At 42.2% G+C, this 13,571-nt stretch overlaps 2 protein-coding genes across 2 annotated transcripts in view; one reads left to right on the forward strand and one right to left on the reverse strand.

The window, feature by feature from the left end:
• The window catches only part of LOC310713831 (uncharacterized protein), a gene marked incomplete at its 3' end in the record, with an annotated part of 476,441 nt that overhangs the window by 104,020 nt on the left and 358,850 nt on the right, over positions 1-13,571 (forward strand). The window lies entirely within an intron of this gene.
• Positions 1-13,571, reverse strand: part of CNMD (chondromodulin) — a 30,370-nt gene that overhangs the window by 13,009 nt on the left and 3,790 nt on the right. Inside the window, exon 3 of the mRNA XM_083519620.1 lies at positions 1,409-1,549. Coding sequence (XP_083375746.1) covers positions 1,409-1,549 — 141 coding nt within the window. The remainder of the gene's footprint in view (positions 1-1,408; positions 1,550-13,571) is intronic.

Consider the following 13,571-nt stretch of genomic DNA (forward strand, 5'->3'; position numbering starts at 1 on the left):
CCAACTGCTGCAAGATACAGAAGTGCTTTTAACATAAAATGCTTTGCTCCCCACTAAAAAAGACCCAAAGTTATTCACTACCAAGTAAAAAGTACAGTAATAAAATAATATTTAAAAAGATTTAACAATGCAATTATATCACCGGTACTCTCAAATGACCAGGAAAATGAAGAATTCCCAGGAACCAAAATATTGATAAGGGAGGTCTCCCTAGAGCTAGCATTCCACAAACAGTTGGCTATTTCAGAGAAGGCATTTCCTCTCAACATATGTAGAAGGGCCTCAAGGTCTGGGAAAGTTCATATGGGGAACTTTAGTTACAGGCTTACTGAGTTGTATACAGTTAAAACCAGCAGCTTGAATTGGGCAAATTGACAGTTACTGCAGTCAGACCAAAACCAGTGTTATATGTTCACACATTCTTGTCCCAGTTAACATTCAAGCAGCCACATTTTCCACTAGCTGTAGTTTCCAAACCATCTTAAAAGGCAGTCCCACATATAACACATTGCAGTAGCCTAACCTAGAGGTTATCAGAGCAAAGACAATTAAAGCTGGCTATTCCCATCTAGATAGGGCTGCAGTTGGGCTTCCAGCACAAGCTGGTAGAAGGCCCTCAGTGCCACTAAGGCCACTTGTGTCTCCAATGACAGGACTGGATCCAGGAGTAGCTCTAAGCTGTGATCCTGCTTCTTCCAAGGGCGTGTAACCCCATCCAGAACTAATCTTGCTCATCTGGCACAGGAACCACCCCCTCAAAATGCCTTAAGTCTAGGCTGGATTGAGCATACGTTTGTTGGTTCTCATCCAGTCCATTAGTAAGGTCAGGCACTGTTCCAGCCCAGCAGTGCCCTGTTCTCCCTGCTCACAGTCTTCACAGAAGGATTCCATGGCCAGTGGTATCATAGGCCATTGAGAGGCCAAGGAGAATAATCAGAGATGCTTTTACACCCACCCCCCGCCTTCAGCATTTTTGATGAACTGCTCAGAGGTTCTATTCACAATCAAGTGGTATATAATTTTTGTTAAATGATTTTTTAAGATTCTGTACATGGCAGCCAAGGTGGTCTCAGTAAAAAAACTAGGCTTGGACCTCAACTGAAATGAACACTGAGCCTAATAAATAATTTCCATGTTCTCTTCTTCCCCCACCCGCTGCTGCCTTGGTGCTTTCACTCCAAATGCATACTGAGGGGAGCGTGACTGGCTTGCCAGCCCTGGGAGCCAAGCCGAGAGGGTGCCGCAACAATGACTTAGAACGGAAGGCAAGAGGTGGAGGTGTGTGTGTCAAATTTTGGCATCATACGGGGCACTGCTGAAATTTGAAAGCCCAAAGTTCATCACTGCTTCCTCCATTCCTTCTCGGGATACGCCCCCCCAAAAAAACCCTTCAGCCAACCATACTTACAATCTGAAAATCATGAACTTCAATAGCCTCTTCCTCACCACTTCCAGTTTTAAAGGTTTCCAGGTTGTTCCCAGCATCTATTTCCATTGACACCTCTTGTGCCTTCCCGTTAATACTCATCATGTAATGGACATTGTAGACCTGGTATTGAAAAAGGGGGAAAAGATGATGACTTTGGTAGAAACCTATCTACCTAGATCTGGTATCAAAGACTACAGGTTAGACGTTCTATAAGATCTCAGCATCCATGCTGATGCTGGCATACCTAGGATGGCTCTCAAAATGTTTTCGTCCCAAAACTCATGGTGGGTCAAATCCTCACTTGCTATTCTTATCTGCACTGAGAGATGGTGATTTGAATGTGAAGGGGTTTTCTTTGGCTTCATTGTCATGGTCAGATCCTGGTGAGGTTTAGATAGCCAGTTACCATTTCATCTGCGAGAAAGATCACTCTGCCTGCTTTCCGGCCATTAGAATGGTTCACCCCTAGATGCTGATGAAATCCAAGGGCCAAGAAGTTTCCAGGAGGCAAGGCAGGCCCTCTTGTTGAAGTCTTAATCATGCTATGGTATATGCAGATTACTACCAACTTCTATGACCTTAAAATGTTTTCCAGAGTTAACAGAAAGGCAATGTTCAGTTACAGTAAAGCTAAAGAAGTTAAATTCAAGGCTGACAGAAACCTTCTATGGTCCTTGATACCCAGTTGCATGTGAGTGATGTCTTGGTGCACCCTCTGGGATCTTTTATGCCTTGGGCACTTGCCCAAGGTTTAGGGCAAAGGCTTAGGGTTGCGGGAAACCATTATGGAATGGATGGAGTCTCTTAATCGTACGAGGATTGCCTTCTCCAACCTGGTATCCTCCAGGTGTTTTGGACTAAAACTCCCAATATTGGGAGTGAAGGCAGTTGTAGTTCTAAATATCTACAAGGCATGATGTTGGGGAAGGCTGTCCATGTGCAAGTAAAAGGCTCCATCCACCCCATAATGGTTTTCTGCAATGTGGCACAAAATTATATTTTGTGACTGATGCCCAGGAAGCAGTCTCAAAACTGCAATTCTCAACATTCCAAATGTGCAAACTGTCCAAGAAGATTGGTACTCCCTGATACTGGGCTGCATCTTCTTAAAAAAACCCCATCTTTGGACCCAGCCAAAATGGCCAACTATCGCCCAGTTTCAAATCTTCCATTCTTGGGCAAGGTGATTGAGTGGGTGGTTGCTGAACAACTATAGGCTCGCCTGGAGGATGCGGACCATTTGGATCCCTTCCAGTTCAGGCCTCACCATGGGACTGAAACTGCCTTGGTCGTGCTGGTTGATGATCTCTGGCGGGCTAGGGACAAAGGTGAAAGCTGTTTCCTAGTTCTGCTGGATCTCTCAGCGGACTTTGATACCACTGACCATGACATCCTTCTGGACCGTCTAGAGGGGCTGGGAGCTGGGAGAACTGTTATACAGTGGTTCCGCTCCTTCTTCCTGGGCCGTGTCCAGAAAGTGGTGGTGGGGGATGAGTATTCAGACCCCTGGGATCTCACTTGTGGGGTGCCTCAGGGTTCTGTCCTCTCCCCCATGCTTTTTAACATCTATATGAAGCTTCTGGGAGAGATCATCAGGGGGGTTGGGCTGGGTGTTCATCAGTATGTGGATGATACCCAGCTCTAACTCTCCTTTAAATCAAAACCAGTGAAGACAGTGAAGGTCCTGTGTGAGTGTCTGGAGACGATTGGAGGATGGATGGCAGCTAACAGATTGAGGCTGAATCCTAGCCTGTGAACGTGGGACTCGGCGGGCACCTTTCGCGCCCCCCCAATTCGCAAAGGGACCCAATTACGGGCTCCGGAGCGAAGCGGGGTGAGTGGCGCGGTACTGTGAGTCAACTGCTTCTTCCGCGGAGCGAAGCCGCACAGCCGTTACCGGAGAGCGCTGCCTTCTTCCTGTGACAATTCGACTAGAAAAAGCAACTACCCGTGAGTAGGATAAATTGGAGGAGGAAAAAAAGGAAGGAAAAAAAGGCTTAATTTGGCACCGAAGCGGGAAGGCATAAACAGGAAGTCCGCCTTCCGTTTCTTGTAAATAGATTAAAGCAAAGAAGCTGTAAGCTAAAGACCTGGAAAGTCGATCGGGGAGGACTATAATCCAAACGTCAAAATAAGTGATTTTCCCCCTTGGCTGCAGGAGAGGAGGGGGGAAAGGTTTGAACTATATTTTCCAGCAAAAGAGAGGGAAGGAAGTAAGAATCCACTGCTTAAAACCTGGGAACGGGCTGCCAATGGACAATAAGACTGCCGTATTGTGAAATGCGCTGTCTGTGACAGAGTACTTTTTGACAGCTATTTCTGCAAAGGAGATATATTGTTTCTGGTTATCTCCTCCTGATCTCAAAGTGACTGAGAAGTAACTGAAATTGAAATTGTTGCTTATTTGGTGAAATGGGGGCTACAAAAGAGTTACTTTTTAAAGCAACAAGTTCTGACTGTTACAGTGTCCCCCTAGAGGAAATCTTTGAAATTGTCACAACAATTGGGCCAGGGGAATTTTCCACTTCAAAACAAATTATAGCCGTGAGATTGACCTTGGGTTCCAGCTAAAGTGTTATGGCAGATGGAAAAGAAAAAGTAGATTTGTTCCAAGACAAAACAACGAGATCTGGGAAATCCTGGCTGCAGCGAAGAGCATCAACATCTGGCCCTTCTGCACCATCAGCGGCTGCAACCATACAATCTAAGTCAAAAGCTATGGCATCTGAGGATGTTTTAGCACTTGCACTAGGCAAAATAAATGAATCGCTGGAAAAATTAAGTAAACAAGTGGCTGAAGCATCAACTAAAATTGATCAAAACAGCATAAGCATTAACAATCTGGGACAAAAGGTGAACACTAATACAGAAACAATAGAGAAATTGTTACAGGAATCTACTTCGACCCGACAGATCGCTGAAGAAGCCAAGGAAAAAGAGGTTGTGGTAGAGGAGAAGATACCAGTCATACACAGGCAACTTGAGGATCACAGGTCGATGCTTTCTATAATTGAATTGAAGGAGAAACAAACGAACTTGAGGATCAGGGCTGTCCCTGAAATAGAGAAGGACAGTCTGACTGACTTTCTTACGCAGGAATTTGCAGACTTTGGGGATTTAGATTGGGAGAAGGAAGAATTTAAGATAGTGAGTGCTTTTAGGCTTGGAAGAGGGGGAAGAAGAGCAGGGTGAGAGACTGCTTGATTACCCTCCGAACAAAAGAGGAGAGAGACAAAATTTTGGGCCTGCACTTTCAGAAGACTTTGGAAATACATCAAGAATGGAGATTTTTAAAGATATTCCGAAATACCTTTTGGATCTTAGGTCCAACTACGGTGACTTGGTCGCCCTGTTGAGAAGTAACAGAATCATTTTCAGGTGGGAATTCCCCCAAGGTCTATCCTTTAGCCTTAAAGGAAGAAAGATAAAAATAAGATCAGTGGACAACAAAGAAAGATTTTTGAAAGACCGTGGAGAAGACTTGCAGAAAGAATCTGGAGAAGAGCTAAGTGCATTGGACAGAGAACCGATAGACAGAAGACCAAAACAAAAAGCATCGGACAAAGGACTATTAAAAAGAGGAATACTAGATATAGCTACATTACCCTTTGGATTGGACTGCTCAGAGAAAGTGACAATAACACCACTGACAGAACAAGAACAAACACTTGGTGCAGTTGGAGGAAAAGCAGAGTAATTACATCATGGCTTTGCAACTTTTAAGCTGGAATACTAATGGTTTGAACTCCCCCCAAAAAAGGAAAAGAGTCTTTCATTTATTAAAAAAAGGAACAATTGGACTTGATTTATTTACAGGAAACACATGTTGTAAGGCTACACAGAAAAGTATTGATTAATAAAAGACTGGGTCAAGAGTTTATTTCATCGGACAAAGTCAAAAAAAGGGGAGTAGTGATCTATGCAAAGGAAAGTCTATCACCGAAATTTATTTTTAAAGATGACCAAGGAAGATTCGTGGCAATTAAAATTCAACTACAAGGAGAGAAATTCTTGATAGTAGGAGTTTACGCACCAAATGAGGGGAAATCAGATTTTTTTAAAAAGTTGCATGAGACTCTGATGGACTATTTGGATTACAATGTGATTATGATGGGGGACATGAATGGAGTGGTATCCACAAATATGGACAAGGCACAGAGACAGGTAGTTACTAAGGACGGTAGGCTACCGAAAACCTTCTTTGAGATGACTGACAATTTGGATCTAGTTGATATTTGGAGAACAAAGAACCCCTTGGGCAGAGAGGGAACTTTCTTTTCTGAAGCCAAAATGACATGGACAAGAATTGACCAAATTTGGGTAACTAGAGGACCCTCTCCAAAGACAAGAAAAGTGGAAATTTGCCCTAAAACCTGCTCCGACCATAATGCTGTAAAGATGGAAATGAAACTAACACCAATTGGCTCTTTCAGATGGAGGATGAATGACACCTTGTTTAGGGATGAAGAAGTGATCAAGAAGGCCCAAAAAACCCTGAGAGATTATTTTGAGATTAACATGAATACTACTGTTGAAAAAAGAGTAATCTGGGACACAAGTAAAGCGGTCATGAGAGGGTTTCTGATACAACAGAATGCAATAAAGAAGAGAACCCAAAATGAGAAGAAAGATAAAATTCTGGAGAAAATAAAGGAAGGTGAGAAGAAATTGAGAGCAAAACCAAAGTCGCAAGAGATTTTGAGAGAAATAAAGTTACATCAAGTACAATACATGAAAATGATGAATCAGGAAATAGAATGGAAAATTAAACAGATGAGACAAAAGACTTTTGAATCGGCTAATAAATGTGGGAAATTGCTGGCCTGGCAAATGAAAAAAGACAAAAACTTAATACTGTTACAAATTTGGAAGTGGAAGGAAAGAATATACAGAACCCAGTGGAGATTAGAAATTGTTTCCAGAGGTACTTTAAACAACTATATACACAAGGGCCACAGAAAGAAATTGACATAGATCGATTTTTGAAAATAAATGGACTACAAAAAATCTCTCAAGAAAACAAGCTAATGTTGAATTACAAAATAACTGAACAGGAGGTAGAAGGTGCCATCCAGAATATGCAATTGGGCAAATCTCCAGGACTGGATGGCTTAACTTCAAGATACTATAGATCTCTGAAAAGTTGGATAATACAACCACTAAATTTTGTAAGGGAAAAAAGCACCAGAGTCGTGGAAGGAGGCGTACATCACACTTATACCGAAAATTGAGTCTGAGAAGACACAGCTCAAGAATTACCGCCCCATATCTCTCCTTAATGTGGATTATAAAATTTTTGCAGACATTTTGGCTAAAAGATTAAAAAAAGTATTAGTGGAAGAGATACATAAAGATCAAGTAGGCTTTCTCCCTGGCAGACACTTGTCTGATAATACGAGAAACATAATTAACATTTTGGAGAAATTACAAGTGAACATTAATACCAAGGCAGTTTTGATATTTGTGGACGCGGAGAAAGCTTTTGACAACATTTCTTGGAGTTTTATGAAAAAGAACCTACAGGGGATGGGGGTTGGTCAAGGTTTTGGAAATGGTATAAGTGCAATATATTCTGAACAAAAGGCCAAACTAATTGTTAACAATGTGGTGACAGAGGAATTTAAGGTAGAGAAAGGGACACGACAAGGTTGCCCAATTTCCCCATTGCTTTTTATATCGGTCCTGGAGGTACTTTTAAATATAATTAGAAGGGACCAATTGGTTAAGGGTATACAAGTCGGAGCTAAACAGTATAAATTGAAAGCATTTGCAGATGACTTAGTATTAACATTACAGGAGCCAGAATCTAGTACTAAAAGAGTAATAGAACTGATTCAAGAATTTGGTCAGGTTGCAGGATTTAAGTTGAATAAGTTTAAAACTAAGGTTTTAGAGAAAAATTTAACAGCGATTGAGAGAGAGAGGTTTCAGAAGGGGACAGGATTAACATTAGTTAAGAAAGTGAAATATTTGGGGGTTAACATGACTGCTAAAAATGTGAATCTATTTAAGGATAACTATGAAAAATGTTGGACTGAAGTGAAAAAAGACTTAGAAATATGGTCAAATTTGAAGCTTTCACTGCTAGGCCGTATCGCTGTGATAAAGATGAATGTATTGCCAAGAATGTTGTTTTTGTTTCAAACACTGCAAATTTTGGACAAAATGGACTGTTTCAAGAAGTGGCAGAGAGATATTTCCAGATTTGTCTGGCAGGGCAAGAAGCCCAGAATAAAATTCAAAATACTAAGGGATGCAAAAGAAAGAGGTGGATTTGCCCTGCCAGACCTTAAACTTTATTATGAAGTTTTATAAACTTTATTTTATAAACTTTATTTTGTTGGCTGAGAGAATGGCTGCTTCTTGAAAACACAGACATTTTGGATTTTGGATTTAGAAGGTTTTAACAATGTATTTGGGTGGCATGCATATTTGTGGTATGATAAGGTCAAAGCACATAAAGCATTTAAAAACCATATTGTCAGGAAAGCATTATTTAATGTCTGGACAAGATATAAGGATCTACTTGAAAATAAAACTCCAAGGTGGCTGTCACCGATGGAAGCGAAGGCTCAGAAAAAGCTCAATATGGAGGCCAAATGGCCGAAATATTGGGAAATTCTGGAACAAGAGGGAGATAAATTGAAATTGCAGAGCTTTGAAAAATTAAAAATCAAAGTGCGAGATTGTCTTCACTATTATCAAATAATGGAGGCATACAATTTGGATAAGAAAATTGGCTTCCAGGTGGAAAAATCAAAACTGGAAACAGAACTGTTAGATCCTAAAGTTAAGAATTTGTCAAGAATGTATAACTTGCTGTTGAAATGGAATACTCAAGATGAAACAGTGAAATCTGTTATGATTAAATGGGCACAAGATGTTGGACATAACATTATGATGGCTGACTGGGAACAGTTATGGACCACAGGTATGAAGTTCACGGCATGTAATGCCTTAAGAGAGAATATTATGAAAATGTTATACAGGTGGTACATGACCCCAGTCAAGCTTGCAAAAATTTATCATTTGCCCGATAATAAATGTTGGAAATGCAAAGAAACTGAAGGTACATTCTTTCACCTTTGGTGGACGTGCCCAAGGATTAAGGCTTTCTGGGAAATGATATATAATGAATTGAAAAAGGTATTTAAATATACCTTCCTGAAGAAACCAGAGGCCTTTCTCCTGGGCATTGTCAGCCAATTGGTGCCAAAGAAGGATAGAATTTTCTTTATGTATGCCACAACAGCAGCAAGAATTCTCACTGCAAAGTACTGGAAGACACAAGATCTACCCACCAGGGAAGAATGGCAGATGAAGGTGATGGACTATATGGAACTGGCGGAAATGACTGGCAGAATCCGAGACCAGGGAGAAGAGTCGGTGGAAGAAGATTGGAAGAAATTTAAAGACTATCTACAGAAATACTGTAAAATTAATGAATGTTAGAATGATGTTGGAATGAAGTTAAGGGGTTTTTAGCAGCAATGTTATAAGGAGTATGTAAAAATGGACTGTTAACAGATGAGAATATACAGTTATTACATATTAAGACAAAGGTTTAAGATAAAAACAAAGAGGGAAAGGATTTGCTGAATTAACTTACTGAACTGGAATACAAAAAGGGGAGGTGTGAGGAGGTCAGGGAAACAAGTGAATGAAAGACAAGATATGGAAAGATTGATTTGTTTTTAATTGTTTTTACTTTTTCGTATTTTGTACTCTCTTCTTTCTTTTTTTATTCTTCTTTTCTTCTTCTTCTTCTTATTATTACTATTGTAACTTTTTTTTTATTTCTGAAACTTTAATAAATATCTTATAAAAAAAAACACAGATTGAGGCTGAATCCTGACAAGACAGAAATACTGTTTTTGTGGGACAGGGGATGGGCAGGTGTGGTCCTGAATGGGGTAACTGTGCCCCTGAATGACCAGGTGCGCAGCCTGGGAGTCATTTTGGACTCACAGCTGTCCATGGAGGCGCAGGTCAATTCTGTATCCAGGGCAGCTGTCTACCAACTCCACCTGGTACGCAGGCTGAGACCCTATCTGACAGTGGACTGTCTCACCAGAGTGGTGCATGCTCTAGTTATCTCCCGCTTGGACTACTGCAATATGCTCTATGTGAGGCTACTTTTCATAGAATCATAGAGTTGGAATAGACCACAAGGGCCATCGAGTCCAACCCCCTGCCAAGCAGGAAACACCATCAGAGCACTCCTGACATATGGTTGTCAAGCCTCTGCTTAAAGACCTCCCAAGAAGGAGACTCCACCACACTCCTTGGCAGCAAATTCCACTGTCGAACAGCTCTTACTGTCAGGAAGTTCTTCCTAATGTTTAGGTGGAATCTTCTTTCTTGGAGTTTGGATCCATTGCTCCGTGTCCGCTTCTCTGGAGCAGCAGAAAACAACCTTTCTCCCTCCTCTATATGACATCCTTTTATATATTTGAACATGGCTATCATATCACCCCTTAACCTCCTCTTCTCCAGGCTAAACATGCCCAGCTCCCTTAGCCGTTCCTCATAAGGCATCGTTTCCAGGCCTTTGACCATTTTGGTTGCCCTCCTCTGGACACGTTCCAGTTTGTCAGTGTCCTTCTTGACCTGTGGTGCCCAGAACTGGACACAGTACTCCAGGTGAGGTCTGACCAGAGCAGAATACAGTGGCACTATTACTTCCCTTGATCTAGATGCTATACTCCTATTGATGCAGCCCAGAATTGCATTGGCTTTTTTAGCTGCCGCGTCACACTGTTGGCTGATGTCAAGTTTCTGGTCAACCAAGACTCCTAGATCCTTTTCACATGTACTGCTCTCAAGCCAGGTGTCCCCCATCTTGTATTTGTGCCTCTCATTTTTTTTGCCCAAGTGCAATACTTTACATTTCTCCTTGTTAAAGTTCATCTTGTTTGTTTTGGCCCAGTTCTCTAATCTGTCAAGGTCGTTTTGAAGTGTGATCCTGTCCTCTGGGGTGTTAGCCACCCCTCCCAGTTTGGTGTCATCTGCAAATTTGATCAGGATGCCCTTGAGTCCATCATCCAAGTCGTTGATAAAGATGTTGAATAAGACAGGGCCCAAGACAGAACCCTGTGGCACCCCACTAGTCACTCTTCTCCAGGATGAAGAGGAACCATTGATGAGCACCCTTTGGGTTCGATCAGTCAGTCACTTTTGAAGGTGACCCAGAAACTACAACTAATCCAGAATGCGGTAGCTAGACTGGTGACTTTGAGTAGTCGCAGAGACCACATAACACCGCTCCTGAAATACCTGCATTGGCTCCCAGTATGTTTCCGAGCACAATTCAAAGTGTTGGTGCTGACCTTTAAAGCCCTAAACGGCCTTGGCCCAGTATACCTGAAGGAGCGTCTCCACCCCCATCGTTCAACCCAGACACTGAAGTCCAATGCCGAGGGCCTTCTGGCGGTCCCCTCACTGCAAAAAGTGAGGTTACAGGGAACCAGCCAGAGGGCCTTCTTGGTAGTGGCGCCTGCCCTGTGGAATGCCCACCCATCATATGTCAAGGAAATAAACAACTATCTGACTTTTAGAAGACATCTGAAGGCAGCCCTGTTTAGGGAAGTTTTTAATGTTTGATGTTTTATTGTGTTTTTAATATTCTATTGGAAGCTGCCCAGAGTGGCTGGGGAGGCCCGGCCGAATGGGCGGTGTATAAGTAATAAACTACTTCTACTACTACTACTACTACTACTACTACTACCACCACCACCACCACCACCACTATTATTAATCTAACCTCTACAGCCAGAAGAATAACCCCCAACCCACGTGCCAAATTTGAGGGGAAATGTTGTTTAAAAGAACTCCTTCTGGGACTCTGTTTCAGTTTTAGTGCTTTTAAAACATTAACTGATAAGAAAGGGTTAAAGCAGCATATCAAAATAGCAAAGTTTGCCATTATGAACATGGCACAAAGTATTTACATGTCAGGATATATGTGTGGATGGGATTGCTGCCTGGGCTCTTTTGGGAGGAAGGATGGGATATAAATTCAATGAAATAAAAAATTGGCACCTGTGAGTGACAAGCTGCTGGGTGCTAGATTTCAAAAATTTTCTTTTGCCATTTCATCCAGTTATCCACGTGGGATAAATCAGCCTCATACAACCAACATGCTTAGCTCTATTCTTGCATGAAGGGGTTAAGAGTAAGCTGTCCTTACAGGCTTAGCTAGGTCATTCCCCCTCACCTTGGGAAGGACTACCAAACACTTTGCTCTCTTTCTCCCATCATGTGAAACCTACCAGTAAGGAGGTCAAAGCTGGATGCTCCAAGCTTAGGCTGTGGGGCTTAAACAAGCCTTCTTTGTGTTTCTATACATATTTAGAAATTCACAACTTTGGAACTTAAGCTAAAGTTCCTGTATTTTCTTGATGCTGTATGGACCTCTGAAGAGCTGTAAGTAAACCATTTTAACTTACCAAATGTATGGTCTCTTCATTTGCTAAGGGAAGTGGGGAACATGGGAGGTGGGCAACTTAGAAGGGGACGTTTTAAAGTTTTAACAGCCCATATTTCCACATATGGACCATAAAGAAGGCTGATCGCCGAAGAATTGATGCTTTTGAAATATGGTGCTGGAGGAGACTCTTGAGAGTCCCATGGACTGCAAGAAGATCAAACCTCTCCATTCTTAAGGAAATCAGCCCTGAATGCTCACTGGAAGGACAGATCCTGAAGCTGAGGCTCCAGTACTTTGGCCACCTCATGAGAAGAGAAGACTTTCTGGAAAAGACCCTGATGTTGGGAAAGATGGAGGGCACAAGGAGAAGGGGACGACAGAGTACGAGATGGCTGGACAGTGTTCTTGAAGCTACCAGCATGAGTTTGACCAAACTGCGGGAGGCAGTGGAAGACAGGAGTGCCTGGCGTGCTCTGGTCCATCGGGGTCACGAGGAGTCGGACACGACTAAACAACTAAACAACAACAACAACATTTCCACACTTCACTTGGCTGCATATTTTCTGATTTTAAATCTCTGCTGGGGCTCACTTACCAAAAAGTATTTTTCCCAAACTTGGATCAAGGCATCCAAGAAATTCTATTATACCTAGTATTTTTCTTTTAACCAAAATATACAAAATTAAAGTCAACAATCCAAACATTTCTGGAGATCCTACTTACTTTCATGTGGAAAGCCAGGCCTAGAATGGAGAAAGGGGACCCTGTGAAGAATTGTGAGCAATTGTGCTTGGATTGTATCTGCTGCATGCAGATATATTATTTATTTTATTCCTAGTAGCACCTTCTATCCTGCTAAGGCTGTAAAAGAGCAGCAGAGAAGAAATCTCCATGCCAGAATGAGAGGAAATAAAATATCTGAAGACCTTGGCAAACTCTCAAGAAGAAATGCTAAGGCAGTTTGTGTTTCTTATTGAAACTTTGCTGGCTGAATTGTAAATGAAACCTGACAGAATAAGGGACGTCTCTGTGTTCAAAACGGAAACATTTGGATCTGGAGTTTTAAAACTGCAGCTTTGTCCACAACACATTGCTGTACACTAATAATTAAAGCACAAGATCTGCCTTATATGCCACAGAAACTCTTGTTGAATTCTGTTGTGAATTAGAGGCACACTAAATAAGGCTCAAGGGATGTGGGTAGTGCTGTGGTCTAAACTACTGAGCCTCTTGGGCTTGCTGATCAGAAGGTTGGTGGTTCGAATCCCCACGACGGGGTGAGCTACTGCCGCTCCATCCCAGCTTCTGCCAACCTAGAAGTGCGAAAGCACATCAAAGTGCAAGTAGATAAATAGGTACCACTCTGGCGGGAAGGTAAACGGCTTTTTCATGCGCTGCATTGGTTTCAGTGTTTTGTTGCGCCACATGACCCACAAAACTGTCTGCGGACAAACGCTGGCTCCCTCGGCCTGTAAAGCGAGATGAGCACCGCAACCCCAGAGTCGTCTGCAACTGGACTGAACTGTCAGGAGTCCTTTGCCTTTAAATAAGGCTCCCTAGAAGACACACTAAAGTGCAACACATTTGCCACAGCTACCAGATGGTGACAATAGACCCAAGTGTTCCATTCGGCCTACCCTCCATAGCAGCCCTGGGGGCTTTGGCCACCACAATAAAATATTTGAGGGGGCTGAGTCCCCCAAAGTTGATGAG

The sequence above is a fragment of the Podarcis liolepis genome, assembly GCF_965112155.1.
Source record: "Podarcis liolepis genome assembly, chromosome: 8".
Taxonomy (NCBI): Eukaryota; Metazoa; Chordata; class Lepidosauria; order Squamata; family Lacertidae; genus Podarcis; species Podarcis liolepis.